Source organism: Buteo buteo, chromosome Z (assembly GCF_964188355.1).
Source record: "Buteo buteo chromosome Z, bButBut1.hap1.1, whole genome shotgun sequence".
Lineage (NCBI taxonomy): Eukaryota > Metazoa > Chordata > Aves > Accipitriformes > Accipitridae > Buteo > Buteo buteo.
Genome location: NC_134204.1, coordinates 42,751,985 through 42,765,959, shown reverse-complemented (window position 1 = coordinate 42,765,959; position 13,975 = coordinate 42,751,985). Strand labels below are relative to the sequence as shown.

Genomic DNA, 13,975 nt, shown 5'->3' with positions numbered 1-13,975 from the left:
AAAGTTTATGTGAGGCTTTCAAAATAGAGCTTGCAAACATAAAATAGGCTAAATATTATTTTAAAAAAACCTCTTTTGGAAAGTGTGTTTTCATGCTTTTGCACTTAGTTGTTGTTAACATATTGTTAAAAATTAACATATTACACAACATACTCGTTTTTTATTGGCACTTCTGATGAACACAAATGCACCTGAGGTATACTCTCCAGGTATTACAGTACTTCTTTAAAATGTAAATTAGAAAACAGATTACAGAAATTCTAACTACATGTCATGAAAGCAGAACATGCAAATATAAGGCTTTGTGTGCATGGTAAATACAGTTATTGTTTTGTAGATATATTCTTGCACATGATAATAATGTTTGATAATCGAAAATGTCAGGAGATCCAGAATCCTCTTTTCCAGTTATAATGATGGCAATTTAATTCGGGTAGAAGAATGTTAGCCCATAGAGGGGTGCGGGGAAAACCAGCAAACACCTCTGTTGCTGTATTTTAGACAAGAAGATCACTTTTTCTAAAGATGTGGGTATTTTTTAAAGTAGTAAAGGTATCTTATTCCCTCCCATTGTAAAAATAAAGGAAAAATATTAACAATTTTGAATGCTAAAAGTCCTTGCTTTTGATTAATCAAAGAAGAGTGATTTATACTGTCCCTGAAATGGTGTGTCTCAGAGTTGCTAGGAATAGGAATTATGTCTGTCTGTTCATAATCTCTCTGAGTAACAGAAAATGAAAGAGACTTGAAAGGAATTTAAACAACGAACTTCCTCATATGAAGTACTCAAAGCCTTGTGAAACATAAACTTGAAGAGCAGATGCTATTATTTCATTTTACAAATGTATGTAACAATAGAAAATGCAACACTATTAAAATATGTAATTATAGATTTTTGTAATACATTGATAATATCTAAATTATTTACCATCAAACCATCTTGATCCTTTTGATAACATTGTTTTGTAATAAGCCTTAAGTCAATCACATGGTGATTTTATTTTCTCCAACCCCCCTTAAGAAAATCTTATTTGAGATATTGAGTATTAACCAACTTGTAAACTTTTTTTTAAACATGGTTACATTTTTTCCCCAACTTTATTTTAAAACCTTTTATTAGGTAGTCTTACTTAATGGCAAGAGTACTTCTTTTTCTCCTACATTTTATATAACTATCTTCCTTAAAAGTTTAGAGCTAACTCAAGTCTTATCCTGTGATGCAGGAAACTAAGGTCTCATACTGAAATTCAGCTCCTGGAGACCTGCAGGACATATAGGGTTATATGGTCTCTCGCAGCCCCTAGCATTTTCAGTCCAACTTATGTGCACAGGAGAAGGATCACAGGTAGAATATAAAAGAAAGTTATGAGGTTTAACCCCAGTCCCAGTCTTTATCCAAGTACTAGTTAAGTTAGTTTTCACAGGAAATCAGGTGGTGGTCAGCATATTACTACCACTTTCTATTAATAAATACCTTACAAAACCCTTACCTGTTGGCTTAGAGGTAGTTGCATATGATACTGATCTCCTCAAAGAAGATATCTATTAAAATACTAAGAGGAAAATAAAACATTGGGTGAAGACGATATTGGTTTACCTACCTGGATTTTTATATCAGGCTTGTCAGTTGGGTGAAAACCAAGAGCCTTTGGGAACAGTGATCAACTCTGGCATGTTTGTGCCTTAAGCGAGCCTGCTTTCCAATGCTATATTCTGCCCTCAGATGTGGGTATAAAAACCCATTTGAAATTAATTACGCCTAAGTTTCTAAAGACAGATTTGGCCTTTACTCTGTGCAAGAAAGTTAAGTATTTGCATTGTACTGTATTTCACCAATGCTGGTGTTTGCTTCTGGTTTTGTTCATTCTTTTACCATGGAAGAACAGCATGCAATGTACTGATTTTCAACAGTTTGCTCTCATGTAGAGTTGAGTAGCATAAAAAAAATATTTTTGAGAGTGAAACTTCATTTGTGGCACTTTTTCTGCATGGATGAGCTCTTTAGGCAGAATTTGTTGAAGTTGCTCCAAACCATATAAAATGGAAAGGTAAGCACAGACTGTAAAGAGTTGTTTCTCTTCAGGGAGTCGCTAGTTTTTCAGAGGGATCCTTTCAAGAGGAGGGATGAGAAGGTGACACAGGGTTGGAGTCCTGTCCTCCTCTGAACCCATTTACAGAGCTCTGTGAAATCTTGGAGTTACTTTTCCTGTGTGAAGGCACCCAGTTTATCTCTAATGTCACTTTATTGCCTCTGAATTATACCCAAACCATAAGAAGATAGTTCTAGAATTGTGAAAATTATCTGATTATATCTTGAAAAGATAAGGAGGTTCTTCTGCTTTGTTGGGTGTTGTTTTTTTTTTTTTTTGCGGGGTTGTGGGGGGTGTTTTGTTTCTTTGTTCTTTTGGTGGGGTTTGGGGGTTCGTTTGGGTTTTTTTTTCCAGAATTGAAGGTGGAGACAGGAAGACGCTGACTTCCAGTAATAGATTGTGCCTGGCTGCATAGTAGTACAGTGTGGTTTTGATTATCTGGCACAAAGCTATATTTGATTAACTGGATTTCTTGTAAAGGAGTTTGAGAGGTTCTGTTTCAGTAAAAAGCTTGAATTAATATTCGTTTAGGAAGCTGAAGAACATCAGCTGAATTTTAAATTTTAATTCTATCTTCCCAGTTGTCAGCAATTCAGTGTCTTACTTAGGCTTTGTTGTAGTAGTCACTTGGACTGTTTTAATTGTGTCGCTGGTACAATAAGGATGAGTATTAGTTTTATTTCTTTGAGTTTAGTGGCTGCACTAGAGTGACAAGCAAAGTTTATTCTGCTTAAACAGAACCAGATTAAATTTGTAAGAGGATTTCTCTGCTTTAGAAAGCATTCAGACTGTCTACCTAATGGGAAGTTTTCTTTCCCTTCTTTAAGGAAGTGAGATAATTCAGCTCCCATACTTTGCTGTGGAGAAGTTCATTAGTACAATATGATATTTATGCATATAGTATATCAATGAGAGGAAAAAAAATCAATCATTCTTAAAGATGGTTGGTACAGTTTTTATAGTCTAGGTAAGGAAAAGATGCAACAGCTTTAGTAATATTTTGTAATGGATAACATTTGCTTAGTTTTTCATAAACATTTCAGACATTCAAGACTATTCTTGAAACAATTCACTCTAGATTGATGTAGATGTTTCACGTTACCTATTCGATGTAATTCTCCAGTTCCTGAGAATATTCATAAAATTCTACCTGTCCTTTCTTTGGAAGGAATCTTTACTTATCTTGCCAGGCTTTTTTGTTGTTGTTGCATGAGTCATTCATGAAATGATATTTTGTTTTCTTCCATAGAATATTGGTAGTCATCTTAACTAAATGTTTATAAATTACTAAAATGATACAGAGGAGGTAATTTAGTGAATGGCAAAATGATTATATGCTTCCTTTTTTGAAAGCAAGTGGAATATGCAGATGTGGATTATGAACAAAATAATTAAGATGATTATGTAGTGATTTTAAATTAAAGAGATTGTGCCAGTGGAGCAAACACTTGGCAATGGAACAGTATGTACACCTATTCTGGGTTTTTTAATGGCTCTTAATTTAAATCTGTGCTTTGTTAAATCTTAAAGGCCATCACTTGAGTTCTTTCCTAACTTAGCTTTTTGTAGTTATTCCATTCATTTTTTAACATAAATACAAAACTGTGTGCTATTGGTGTAGGAACAGACGTCAGGAGACCTCCCTTTCTGGCTTGTTTTGTTGCCTTGCTTGAAACTTCAGATGCTTTCCTATTCCATAGTCTTTTCCGTTAGTCTAACTGAAATGCCATCTAAAATGTCTCCTAACATCAAGTGACTGTTGTGGGGTGTAATCTATTAATGTTAATTAAGGAGTTTGATAATCACCGAAGGAAGATATTACAGTATTACTGTTCGTTATATGGAAAATATAAATATGCCTACTATATTCATTATCAGGGCTTATAATATTTCCTCATAGAAATTCTATTTGTGTCTGTGGATGAGTTGTCATTTGAATTCTTTGGTGTAACACCTCAGTTTTTATGATGAAGATTAAAATGGTCAATTCCAAAACCTGATTTATAATTGTGTAAAACCTAGAGGTATAGGTTGGCACTTAAGTATCTTTCAGGAAGTATGATACAGAGATACAATTTGTCATGAAGGTAATATTTTTTAAGCAATAGAGAAAAAGTTGCATAGAGTACTAGGAGTCCTCAGTTAGAAAGGAGTGCTAGGCGATAGCTGTACCAGCTTGAAGCTGATGGACAACTGTCTGGTTGTGGCCACTGTTGACAGAGGTGATGGTCAAGGCTGGAGAGGTAAGGATCCATTCATGAGGTGTCAAGATGAACAACTTGTCTGCATAGGTGCTTGACTGTGTCAGGTGGAGAGAGCTGTTTGTTTAGAAGCCTGCTTGTTTCACTAGCCTCACCACCTTCTTTTGAGGGAGAACAGGTACTCTAGTTCTGCTGCAGGACTCGCATGGAGGTGTTACAGGGTGAGCTGGGGAGCTTCGCCTCCACCTCAGGGAGTTCCACTGCAGAATGTACCAGCCCAACATCCTTCCTGACAGTGGCCTTCAGTGGTGAGTCTGAAAGCTGCTGTTCCAAGTGGTAGGACAGATTGGCTCCTTTGCTTCAGCTCCTGGGATGATCTCATGCATTCTGTAATATGTTTCAGATATTTTGGCACCTAGAAACACAGGCCAGTCCAGGGCCTGAATTCTGCACAGTTTTTATGTTTTCATATAGGGCCATACTCCGTTTCAGCAGAAATGTGATCCTGCTGCATTCTACCACTGGAACAGCAACAAAAGAAACCATATTTTTTGTTTTCTCTATAGCTGAATTAGTAGTAGCAGAGAGGACATAAAACTGTCTTCCAAGTGAAATATAACTTTATAGTTGAAATCAAATATTTTTCTTCTCACATGTTACGTCTCTATTACTGTTTTAGCTCTTACTCCTCATAGGAGTTTCTCTAATACTTAGCACTTGATGAAGTTGATCTCTGCACTTTTCTTTAAATCTGTGAGGCAGTGTACGACAGACTGCTTTTTCTGGGTAAATGTTTGATGAAACAGTGGAGGGATAGTAACACTACAAGTAGAAAAATGGTCAGCAGAAAGACGTGTCAGGCTGTGCCTAGTCTGCGCAGGATGTTGACTCCATTCTGACCCACGGATCTTCACTTTCTAGGTACTTCAGGGCTTCTTTCTGCCACCAAGTCCCAAGCTAAAAGCCAGTCTCCTGCAAACATAGACTATATTGATTTAACACTTCTTAGTAAATGTATGTGGATAGTGACTAACAGGGTAGTGGATTTTCATGTCTTTTTTTCCTTACATATTGAGAATGTCTTTTTCTATCTAATTTAAATATGAAATTTCAAACAATAAAATGTAGCTTTTTTTTCCTTGCCTTTTCATAGGTCAAACCTAGGAATAAACACAGAGAGTCAGGAGTAGTTTAGCAGCATTTCTTTTCTTAACAGATGCCAGTGTTGGATTTTGCTTAGAGAATGGCATCTTTGATGGTTTAGTTTAAAAACAGCACTGTATTTGATCACTGAAGATACTATACTTCAGATTTATTTAAGCTACAATGCAGAGAAATGCAAAAATTAGTACAGGTATGCATTGCACACCCATGTGAAAGAAAATTTGCTCAGCCTAGGCTTCTGGTCTTGTATTATTTTTTCAGTTAGTCTCCTGTGTCTTCCTCGTCAGCCACCACATGAGTTATGAAGCCACTCTGCAGTAGCTACATTGTCACCTATTTAAAATTAACCATGGTTTAAGATGCTAAGTTTGTGCTTACAAGTTTTGATGATCCTCTATGCCACGCTTGAATGGGAATTCATCACTATTTGAGACATTTCTTTACTGCTTTTAGAAGATAGTTAATTCTTTTCATTCATCAGTTGGGTTGTTTTTTTAACCTGGAAAGAAATTTTTAAAAGTCAAATGACCAACCACACTGTGTGCTTTAATTAGGAAGTTCTTTTTTTTCAGTCACACCATTGACTTTTCTCCAAAGTACTACCCAAGGGTTACATTAGGATCATGGCTTTTTTGGGAAAGTCACTGTTTTTAAAAGATGAGGAGGGGGGTGGTGGTGGTATTTTTTTTTGTTGGTTTTCTTGTTGTTGTTATTACTACTGCTACTACTACTATTGAGATTCACTTATGTTGTGTGGCCTTCAACTGTCATCTGACAGACGAGAAGATATTACTTATCTGGCTTCAGAGGACTGATCCAAGTTTTGACTAATATAAATGTGCAATGGCAGCCAGCAGAAAATTGATCTCAGTATAGTTTTATCCCCCATTGGTCCGTTCTGCTGATCTGCTCCATTGCATTTCACCTTTGCTCTCTCTTTGTATCAGCTAGAGTTATTCCTGGGATGATGGTGGTAGAAGCAGTGGTTAGCAGAAGCCGTAAGGCATTCAGATCCTCTCAGGACATGTAGTTTCCCACCCTCCACACACACACTTTCAAGTTTTCTTCTTCTCACCAGGTGATACAGGCCCACTCAAGAGTCCTGTTCAGCCTGTTATCCAGTCTTGATTTTGTTTATTATGGTGATAGGTAAGATTTTAGACACGTATTGCCAAGTTCTGTTTCTTAATTTACTCTGTAATGGATGAGGCTGCAGAAAGCTCAGTTGGCGTTCTGTAGGTCAATGTCTCGATCTTCTTACAATGCCAGTCATGTGATTTTAAAAGCCAAAAAATACATAAAAATAATCACATCTAGGTTTGACTCAGTGCTGGAACAGTGATAGTTTAAAATCCCACTCCCCACCAGGAATAATGCTGTAATGATTGCAGCTTTGCTTAGCTAACCCTAGTAATCCACTATGCCAATTTTTTTCCTGTTTCTCTGATAGTAAATAATGTTGCTTGCTTTCTTCCCAATTATTTTAGTTTGGGGAGAAGTATCTGAACAAATCTCCAGTGACATGCTTGTAAATGGTGTTCTATCACTATTAAGCAGTTTTCACATAAACAGGACTTCTTTTTTACAGAAAGATTTGATGCCACTTTAAAACTTTCTTTATATGCTTTTCTTGTCAGCAACAATATAAAAATATTTACTTTCTGCCCTTGATCGTAACAGTTGAAGAGAAACTATCAATGTGAACTTTTTGTGAGTTACTATATATTGTTCATTGAAAATGAACATTTTCACTTCTTAGTAATTTTTGGGCAACCCTATAAATTTTATTATTATCTGTCATTCATATTCTTTTATCCTATTTTTATTCATTCTGTGCTGGAAATCTTCCATGATTTCCTTTTCACCAGGATACTTCTCACACTTTGCCCCTGTGCATGTGACATTCCATGCAGTTAAGGAGTACTAGAAATGCTCTCATCATTGGCCTTGTCTTAACCAGAAAACTGGTCTGTGGGCAGGCACAAGAAAGTAGTTTTGAGCATTGTTCTGGGGAGGGACAGACTTGAGGAAATTTTGAGATGGCCTTCAAAGAGACAGATACCATTTTTATATATGTATATGTAGTTATATGTATTTTATATGTATATACAGTATGTACTTTTCATATACATAAGTATATGAAAGAATACATAAAAATACATAATGTGTGTGTGTGTATCTGTCTTTAGATCTCCAAGTATTTTTTGTTACTGGTCTTTGGCTGACAAATCTTAGTACAGTGACACCCAGTTAACCACAAACCTGAATAAGATGCAGACTAGAGGTTTAGATTCTTCTTTGGATTTTAATTTTGTTTTCCTACATAGTGTGGCTTTTGTAGACTCACTTTAAAGGTGTAAATAATCTGAAATACTGTATTCTCTAACATGGTGCAGATTGCTTTACCATGTTTTCCTGTGTATGATTATCACATGCTATCAATTACCACCTATGCTTCCAATAAAGAACTAAAAGAATTAAAAGCTTCAGGTTTTAAATTTGCATTTGCCTATTTTGAAGGAATCTGAATTCCTATGTATGGAAGCATTAGGACCAAAACCAGAAGTCACTTTGTATTCCACTGATTCAGAGGTGTTTGGTGAAAATGATTTTCTTATGCATTAGTTAAAGCAGAATCTTTAGTAAAAGGGTTAATCGTGTCAAGAAGGCATCCCATATACCATTCTGTGCTTTATGGGTTCATGTTGAACAGATTTTTGTACTAAATGTGTGACGTATCTTGCAGAAAAGCTAGACAGTATTACAAAATTACTAAAAAATATGTGGCACTTTATTTCAATTTAAAGGACATGACTGTTTCACAGGTTTCAGGAAAAACTGTGGTTGTCTCTAAGGGTAGCCTAAAGTATTTTTTACTGTGTAATAGTTCTGTGTTGTCTAGGTTTGTAATTTTGTACAGTCTTAAGGGAAGTAATGTTTTTTCCCCACCGGTAGAAGTGTAAAGATCTCACCTCTGATTCTGATGAACTGGAAGACAGGCAGGTATTATTGAGCCAGGATGGCCCATACTACTTGCTGCAAAGACCTGTGGCTGGTTAGCACGAACTCATCGGGTTGTGGGGGCAAGTTCTGCCTGGTTGGCTAGGCAGTCCCCTGCAGAGGTGGCCTGCACACGTAGTGCTGTGCTCCTGACCGCAGTGCAGGTGGAGGATCTTCGTGAAGGCTGAGGGTGGAAGCAGACTTGGTGTCACTTTTCAGCTTCAGAGCACATTCTTCTTCTTTGCAGTAATAACAGCTTGCTCCGCAGAGAAAGTAAAATTGGTCTGTATGTAACATAATGCTTGGTTTTCTGGGAATGTGTGTGTATAAGGAAGACTTGTGTTAGAAGTCTGTTTTATGCGTGCAGAAATGGGACTGAAGGTTTCCAAATTGTGCTCATGGTAAGGGCAAAAACTTTTAGAGGCTTCCAGCTTAGATTTTTGCAGTGTGTGCTACCTAGGAAATGGTTGAGGGTTGCTCCTTTAGCCTTGCACTGCACTGCTGTGAAACATAATTCTCTAACAAGACACCTAAAACATTATGTAAGGGGCATAATGCTTGTCCTGGGACACAAGTACTATGGTATGAGGCATGAAAGCTTTACAGAAGTGATAAAATAAAACCCAGGCTGAAAAGCACAGCACTGAGCAATGCATCCTGGTGCATGTGTTTTGTTTCCTGCAGGGCTGAGTAGCTGGGTGAACACAGGGTTTATGTGGCTGCGGAACTGCTCACTCTATATTTCAACTCCTCCTCTTAAGCAAACACAGGAATAATATAGATAAGCTCTTCTAGTCACAGAGGATGAGCTCACTGAATTGGAGCAAAGTAAAAAAGTTGTGCAATGAACCCTGTGTGAAATTTCCAACAAGCATATCTTAACTTTAAATTGACAAATAATCAGAAATGTTCATTAACAAACTACTTTTAGTACAAAGTACGAAGACATGAAGAAATTTAAAGGAAGGAAGGAATGACTGCCCATTAATGAATATGAGCCAAATTTTAATTAACACTGATATGACATGTTTCTGAGGTTAAAGTTTGCAGGGCTGTAATTGGTACACTGTTTGCTTTTAACCCCCCCTCCCCCCCCCCCCAAAAAAAAACCCCAAAACCCACAACACAAACGACAAACGTATTTAGTGGTTGTACACTGCCTACCATAATGTCCTCAAAGTTGCCCAGAGAAGATAAATTTTTTCTTACTTCCTAAATTTTTGTGATAAAATGTCTCATAGTGATTACCTGACGTTAGATGTTTTGGACAATTAAATATTCAAGAATGGAAGATTTTTAGATATGCATATACTATATGTGTATTTCAGATTAGTTTAGTTGTTAAATCCAAATGTAAGCTTTAATTCAGTGGTAATTAAGTTGCTGCTGATGTGGCTGTTTGACACTGAACTGGTTCTTGTAGTTACCTTGCAAGCACCACTTGACACTGTTCAGCCCTGCACTAAACAAGCTCTCAGCACTGTGCAAAAAAAGTCATATTTGTGTCCGGTGGCTAAAGCGTATCCTTCTTATTTTTCTTGCAGGCACAGGAGAGAGTGGCAAAAGCACATTTATCAAGCAGATGAGAATCATTCATGGATCAGGTTACTCTGATGAAGACAAAAGGGGCTTTACAAAACTGGTGTACCAGAATATATTTACAGCAATGCAGGCCATGATCAGAGCCATGGATACCCTCAAAATCCCATACAAGTATGAACATAACAAGGTGAGATTTTTGTTTATTTCTGTAGCTGAAACTGCTTCTCTTTTTATTTTAGGAAATATACTGAAAGTCTCAAAAAAATTAGATGTTAAAAATTATACTCAAAGCTCAGAAGAAAACGGTAGTTTTCAGCCCTGTCTTTAGTTCTCTGCCTTTTTTTCTACTTTGATAACACAAAGGTGCTGCTTTTAACAAGAGATCTGCTCTTAACAAGATGCCTGGGGGTTTGTCACAGGGCAGAGGTTTGATGGCAGGCTGCTGTTTGACTGTGACTTTAGTTACCCCTTGTCTTTTCCTCCCAGACCATACTCTGGCTAGAGCAGTTAAGCTATTCTTTTGATCTGTAGCAGAACCTTACTGCTTGAGGTTTGCCATTAACATTACAAGTAGAAAAATTCAAATTATTAGAAAAATAGGTGGGCATAGCTGTTTGTGTGGGAACGTACTGTGAAATAAAATTTTTGATGCAGGACCTTAAAACAGTCAGATTCTTTTGAGGTTGATGCTGTTAGTGGAATTTAAAAGGACAAGATACATTTGAAATGTTTGGAAGATCATCTCTGACTAGCCTGACTTCTTTCCAGTTGTTTTTTTTTTTTGATATATTTACAATTTAAAAGAAAGATAAGTAAAATAATTTAAGCATTCCATGAAGGAGAGTGAAATGCGTAATATTTACTTGAATACATGGTAAGGCACAGGATTACATGGCTATATCTTCCACTGCTTGTCACAGGCATGGTACAACTTTGTTTGATAACAGTTCCTGAGAACTTGTTCTGATTTTTACTCCTGAGCACTTATCAGCAGCTTCGTCAGGCAGAGAGTTTAAGATCTCTCACAAGTGAAGGGCTCACCTTTCTTTCAGTCTTGTGGAAGAATATTTAATGATAATTTAGTAATCCTGGATGAAAATAATTTCTCTGCTTAATTACTCAGAAGTTCTTTTATTCTAATGTATTTTTCAATACGAGAAACTATCAAAAAGCAGGGCCGTTTACGATAAAGAAGTAAGCTTCCGTTAACTGGGGAAGACAGGATGAAATAAACTTATGTTAAGATTAAAATCTTTTGTGTCTACATATATGAAATTTAATTACTAGAGTTGAACTGCTGTGTGTATTTTAAGGCATCTAATTTAGAAGGAGGAAGGATAAAGCTTATTACCAGGTTAAAGAAGCTTTGTTTCTGCCATTTGCATCTGCCAAACTCATTGCAGATGGTCATCACTTTGGTGATGTAATGTTGCAATAACCAGAGTCTTGCAGGAGCCTGGGTTTATGCAGTGGGAAGTCAGGAGGATCATGTCTGTCAAAATCCATATTGTTAACCTTCTTTAATGGTGGGTGGGGTTTTTTGTGCACGTAAAAAAGACTGAAAAACTTGTCCTAATTGGTAAAAGAGACTGTTGGACTTCTCAGTCTGACTGCATGCTAGAGCTGTCTAGTTTCCTCTCATCCCTCATGAATCAAAATCAAATGTGTAAGTAGTATTAAGAAGAAAACTGCATTTGCATGTGTTTTTCAGCCTTTTGGCTTCATATTTTTGCTGTGCACAAAGCATGCAGCATACTGACCTGAAAAGTTAGTTGATTGTACACGTGCAGTCATTTTGTCTTCAAAATTGGTATTGATTGTCACTTTGCCTTAGCATCTGGAAGTCCTAATAGTAAATCAGGAATTTTTTTCCTTGTATTATACTATGGAGTATGTGTTCTGTAGTTACTGTGTAAGTTAAGAGTGCTGAGTTTATATCTTGTTTTTATATAGTTGGAGTGAGTCAGTTAGGTTTGGCATAGCTGTATACACATGGCCAGAGCTGTTCACCTTCTCTATATAGAAATAACTTTCCTGAAAGTGGGAGTCGTATCTTTGTGCTCAGCTCCTTCACACACATTCCCATCAGTTTCTAATAGGCTACATGGAGAGTAAAACAGACGTGACCATCTTACAGGGTCTCAAGACATTCCTGTACCAATTCCTTCGGAAATACAGTGGAAACCAGACTTGCTACAGGATAGTGCCAGAATAGATAAAATTGCGGTCTACTATGCGTAACACTTTGTGTACAGGACTACTTCACTTTAAAGCAGTGAAAACCAATCATATCATTAATCTCCTCCTTTTTTTTTAAAGGTTGTTGAAAACAAACTCATTAGCCTAGCAGTCTAGAAAAGACAGGAAGGGCACTTCCTACTAATTTGAATCTCCTATCAGGAAGTCCTATCTCTGGAGAGAATATCTCAAAGTTTGAGTAACAACATATTTTTAGCACAGTAGTTGTTTTGCACAATAGTTTGGAAAGTGGCAGCTCAAGCTGGTATTGATGTGGTTGGCCTAAAGAAAGGTGACCCTTTTTTTGTCAAATTTTTCATGTTCTGAGATAGGCTTTGGGACTACAGTAGAAATGCTTTTCTCCTACTGTACCAATTTTCTTACCTTTAACTGAGAATCATTAAAATTGGAGTGTTTTGAATCTCTGAATGCTGCTGGAATTTGAAGTGCTTTCGTATCAAAAAAGTTACTTAAGTAGGCAGTTGTGATCTTTGTGGTGTACAAAATCACAACATTTAAGTTGGATTATTTTAATATAATCAAAGTAGCAAGAGGCAAGTTTTAAGTTTAGCAAGTTAGTTCTTGTGGAGTTGTGTTGGCTTCCTAGTCACCAGTATAACTAAAGAAGCAGAGATGGAAATGTATTGTTCTATATTATAATAACCTAGGCTGATTTATTATCAGAGTAGTAAAAGTCAATTGAGAAATGTAACTGAGTGTTTAGAATGTAGTATCTCAGAATTGATGGTAGAGCATTATAGCATGAAAGACATTCCTTTTTCACGTTCAACTTCAGAATATGAGCTCTCCTGAGGTGTAAGATAATGGTTGAGGGTGATCCCTTCTCTTAGGAATTTGTCTGTCATAGGAAATGGTGGCTTACGGACTGGTTTTTAGTTTCCTTTTTGGTAAATGTTATTGTGCTTCTGTTACTTATTTTTTAACTAGAAGTTGTGAAGTTTTCATATGGCTCTTGAATTTTAGAGTAAGAAGTATTTTATGAAATATGGGAAGGCCTTAGTTTTTTTATAGAAGTGTTCATAAGCAACTCTCAAAATTGCCTGCCTTCGCAAAATTTTAAGAGTGTACAATACTAACTCGTGCAACCACAGATACTCAAATGCACATTTTTTAAAAACTAAAATACAGGCTTATGTTTTTTACAATTTGTCTTTTTAGAAAGCTGAAGTGTGTATCCATGCTTCTGTCATTCCTTTCAATTACTGAAATAAGATGACCGTTCATTTTAATATTCTAAATTCTCACATTCTCAGTGTTCTTCATAGTGGCTTAGAAGGCTTCCTTTCAGATAGTGTAGTGTCCATTTCTCCTTTTCTATTCTTTTTTCTTTTTTTGTAATATGTCTAATAATGCTGAAGATGGGAAGTATATACATGGGTGGCTTTTTTTTTTCTCTTATTGTCAAGAAGCTCTACCAAATATATTACTATGCTAAACAAATAAATCTATTACTGTACTAAACACCGACTACCACTTTACCCTGTACTATTCCCTTTCAATGTAACTTGAAAAGACAAGTTGCCTCTCTGCTGTAGCAGACAGTATCAGGAAGGTGTCACCCCATGGTGATTAACAGGCAGGAAATCTTGCTTGAATCCCATGCCCATAATTTCCTGTGAGACTTCTTAAATATCCATAACAAGGTAACTAATGTAAGTAACGGTAATAGAACAGTCTACAAGAAAGTTTTTAAAGAGGCTAAAAACATAAAAGCAAGTT

General features: G+C 36.5%; 1 protein-coding gene across 1 annotated transcript in view; it reads left to right on the top strand.

Annotated features, from left to right (window-relative positions):
- Positions 1 to 13,975, top strand: part of LOC142027323 (guanine nucleotide-binding protein G(q) subunit alpha) — a 134,560-nt gene that overhangs the window by 34,935 nt on the left and 85,650 nt on the right. Inside the window, exon 2 of the mRNA XM_075021280.1 lies at positions 10,000 to 10,184. Within this exon, the coding sequence (XP_074877381.1) occupies positions 10,000 to 10,184 (185 nt within the window). The remainder of the gene's footprint in view (positions 1 to 9,999; positions 10,185 to 13,975) is intronic.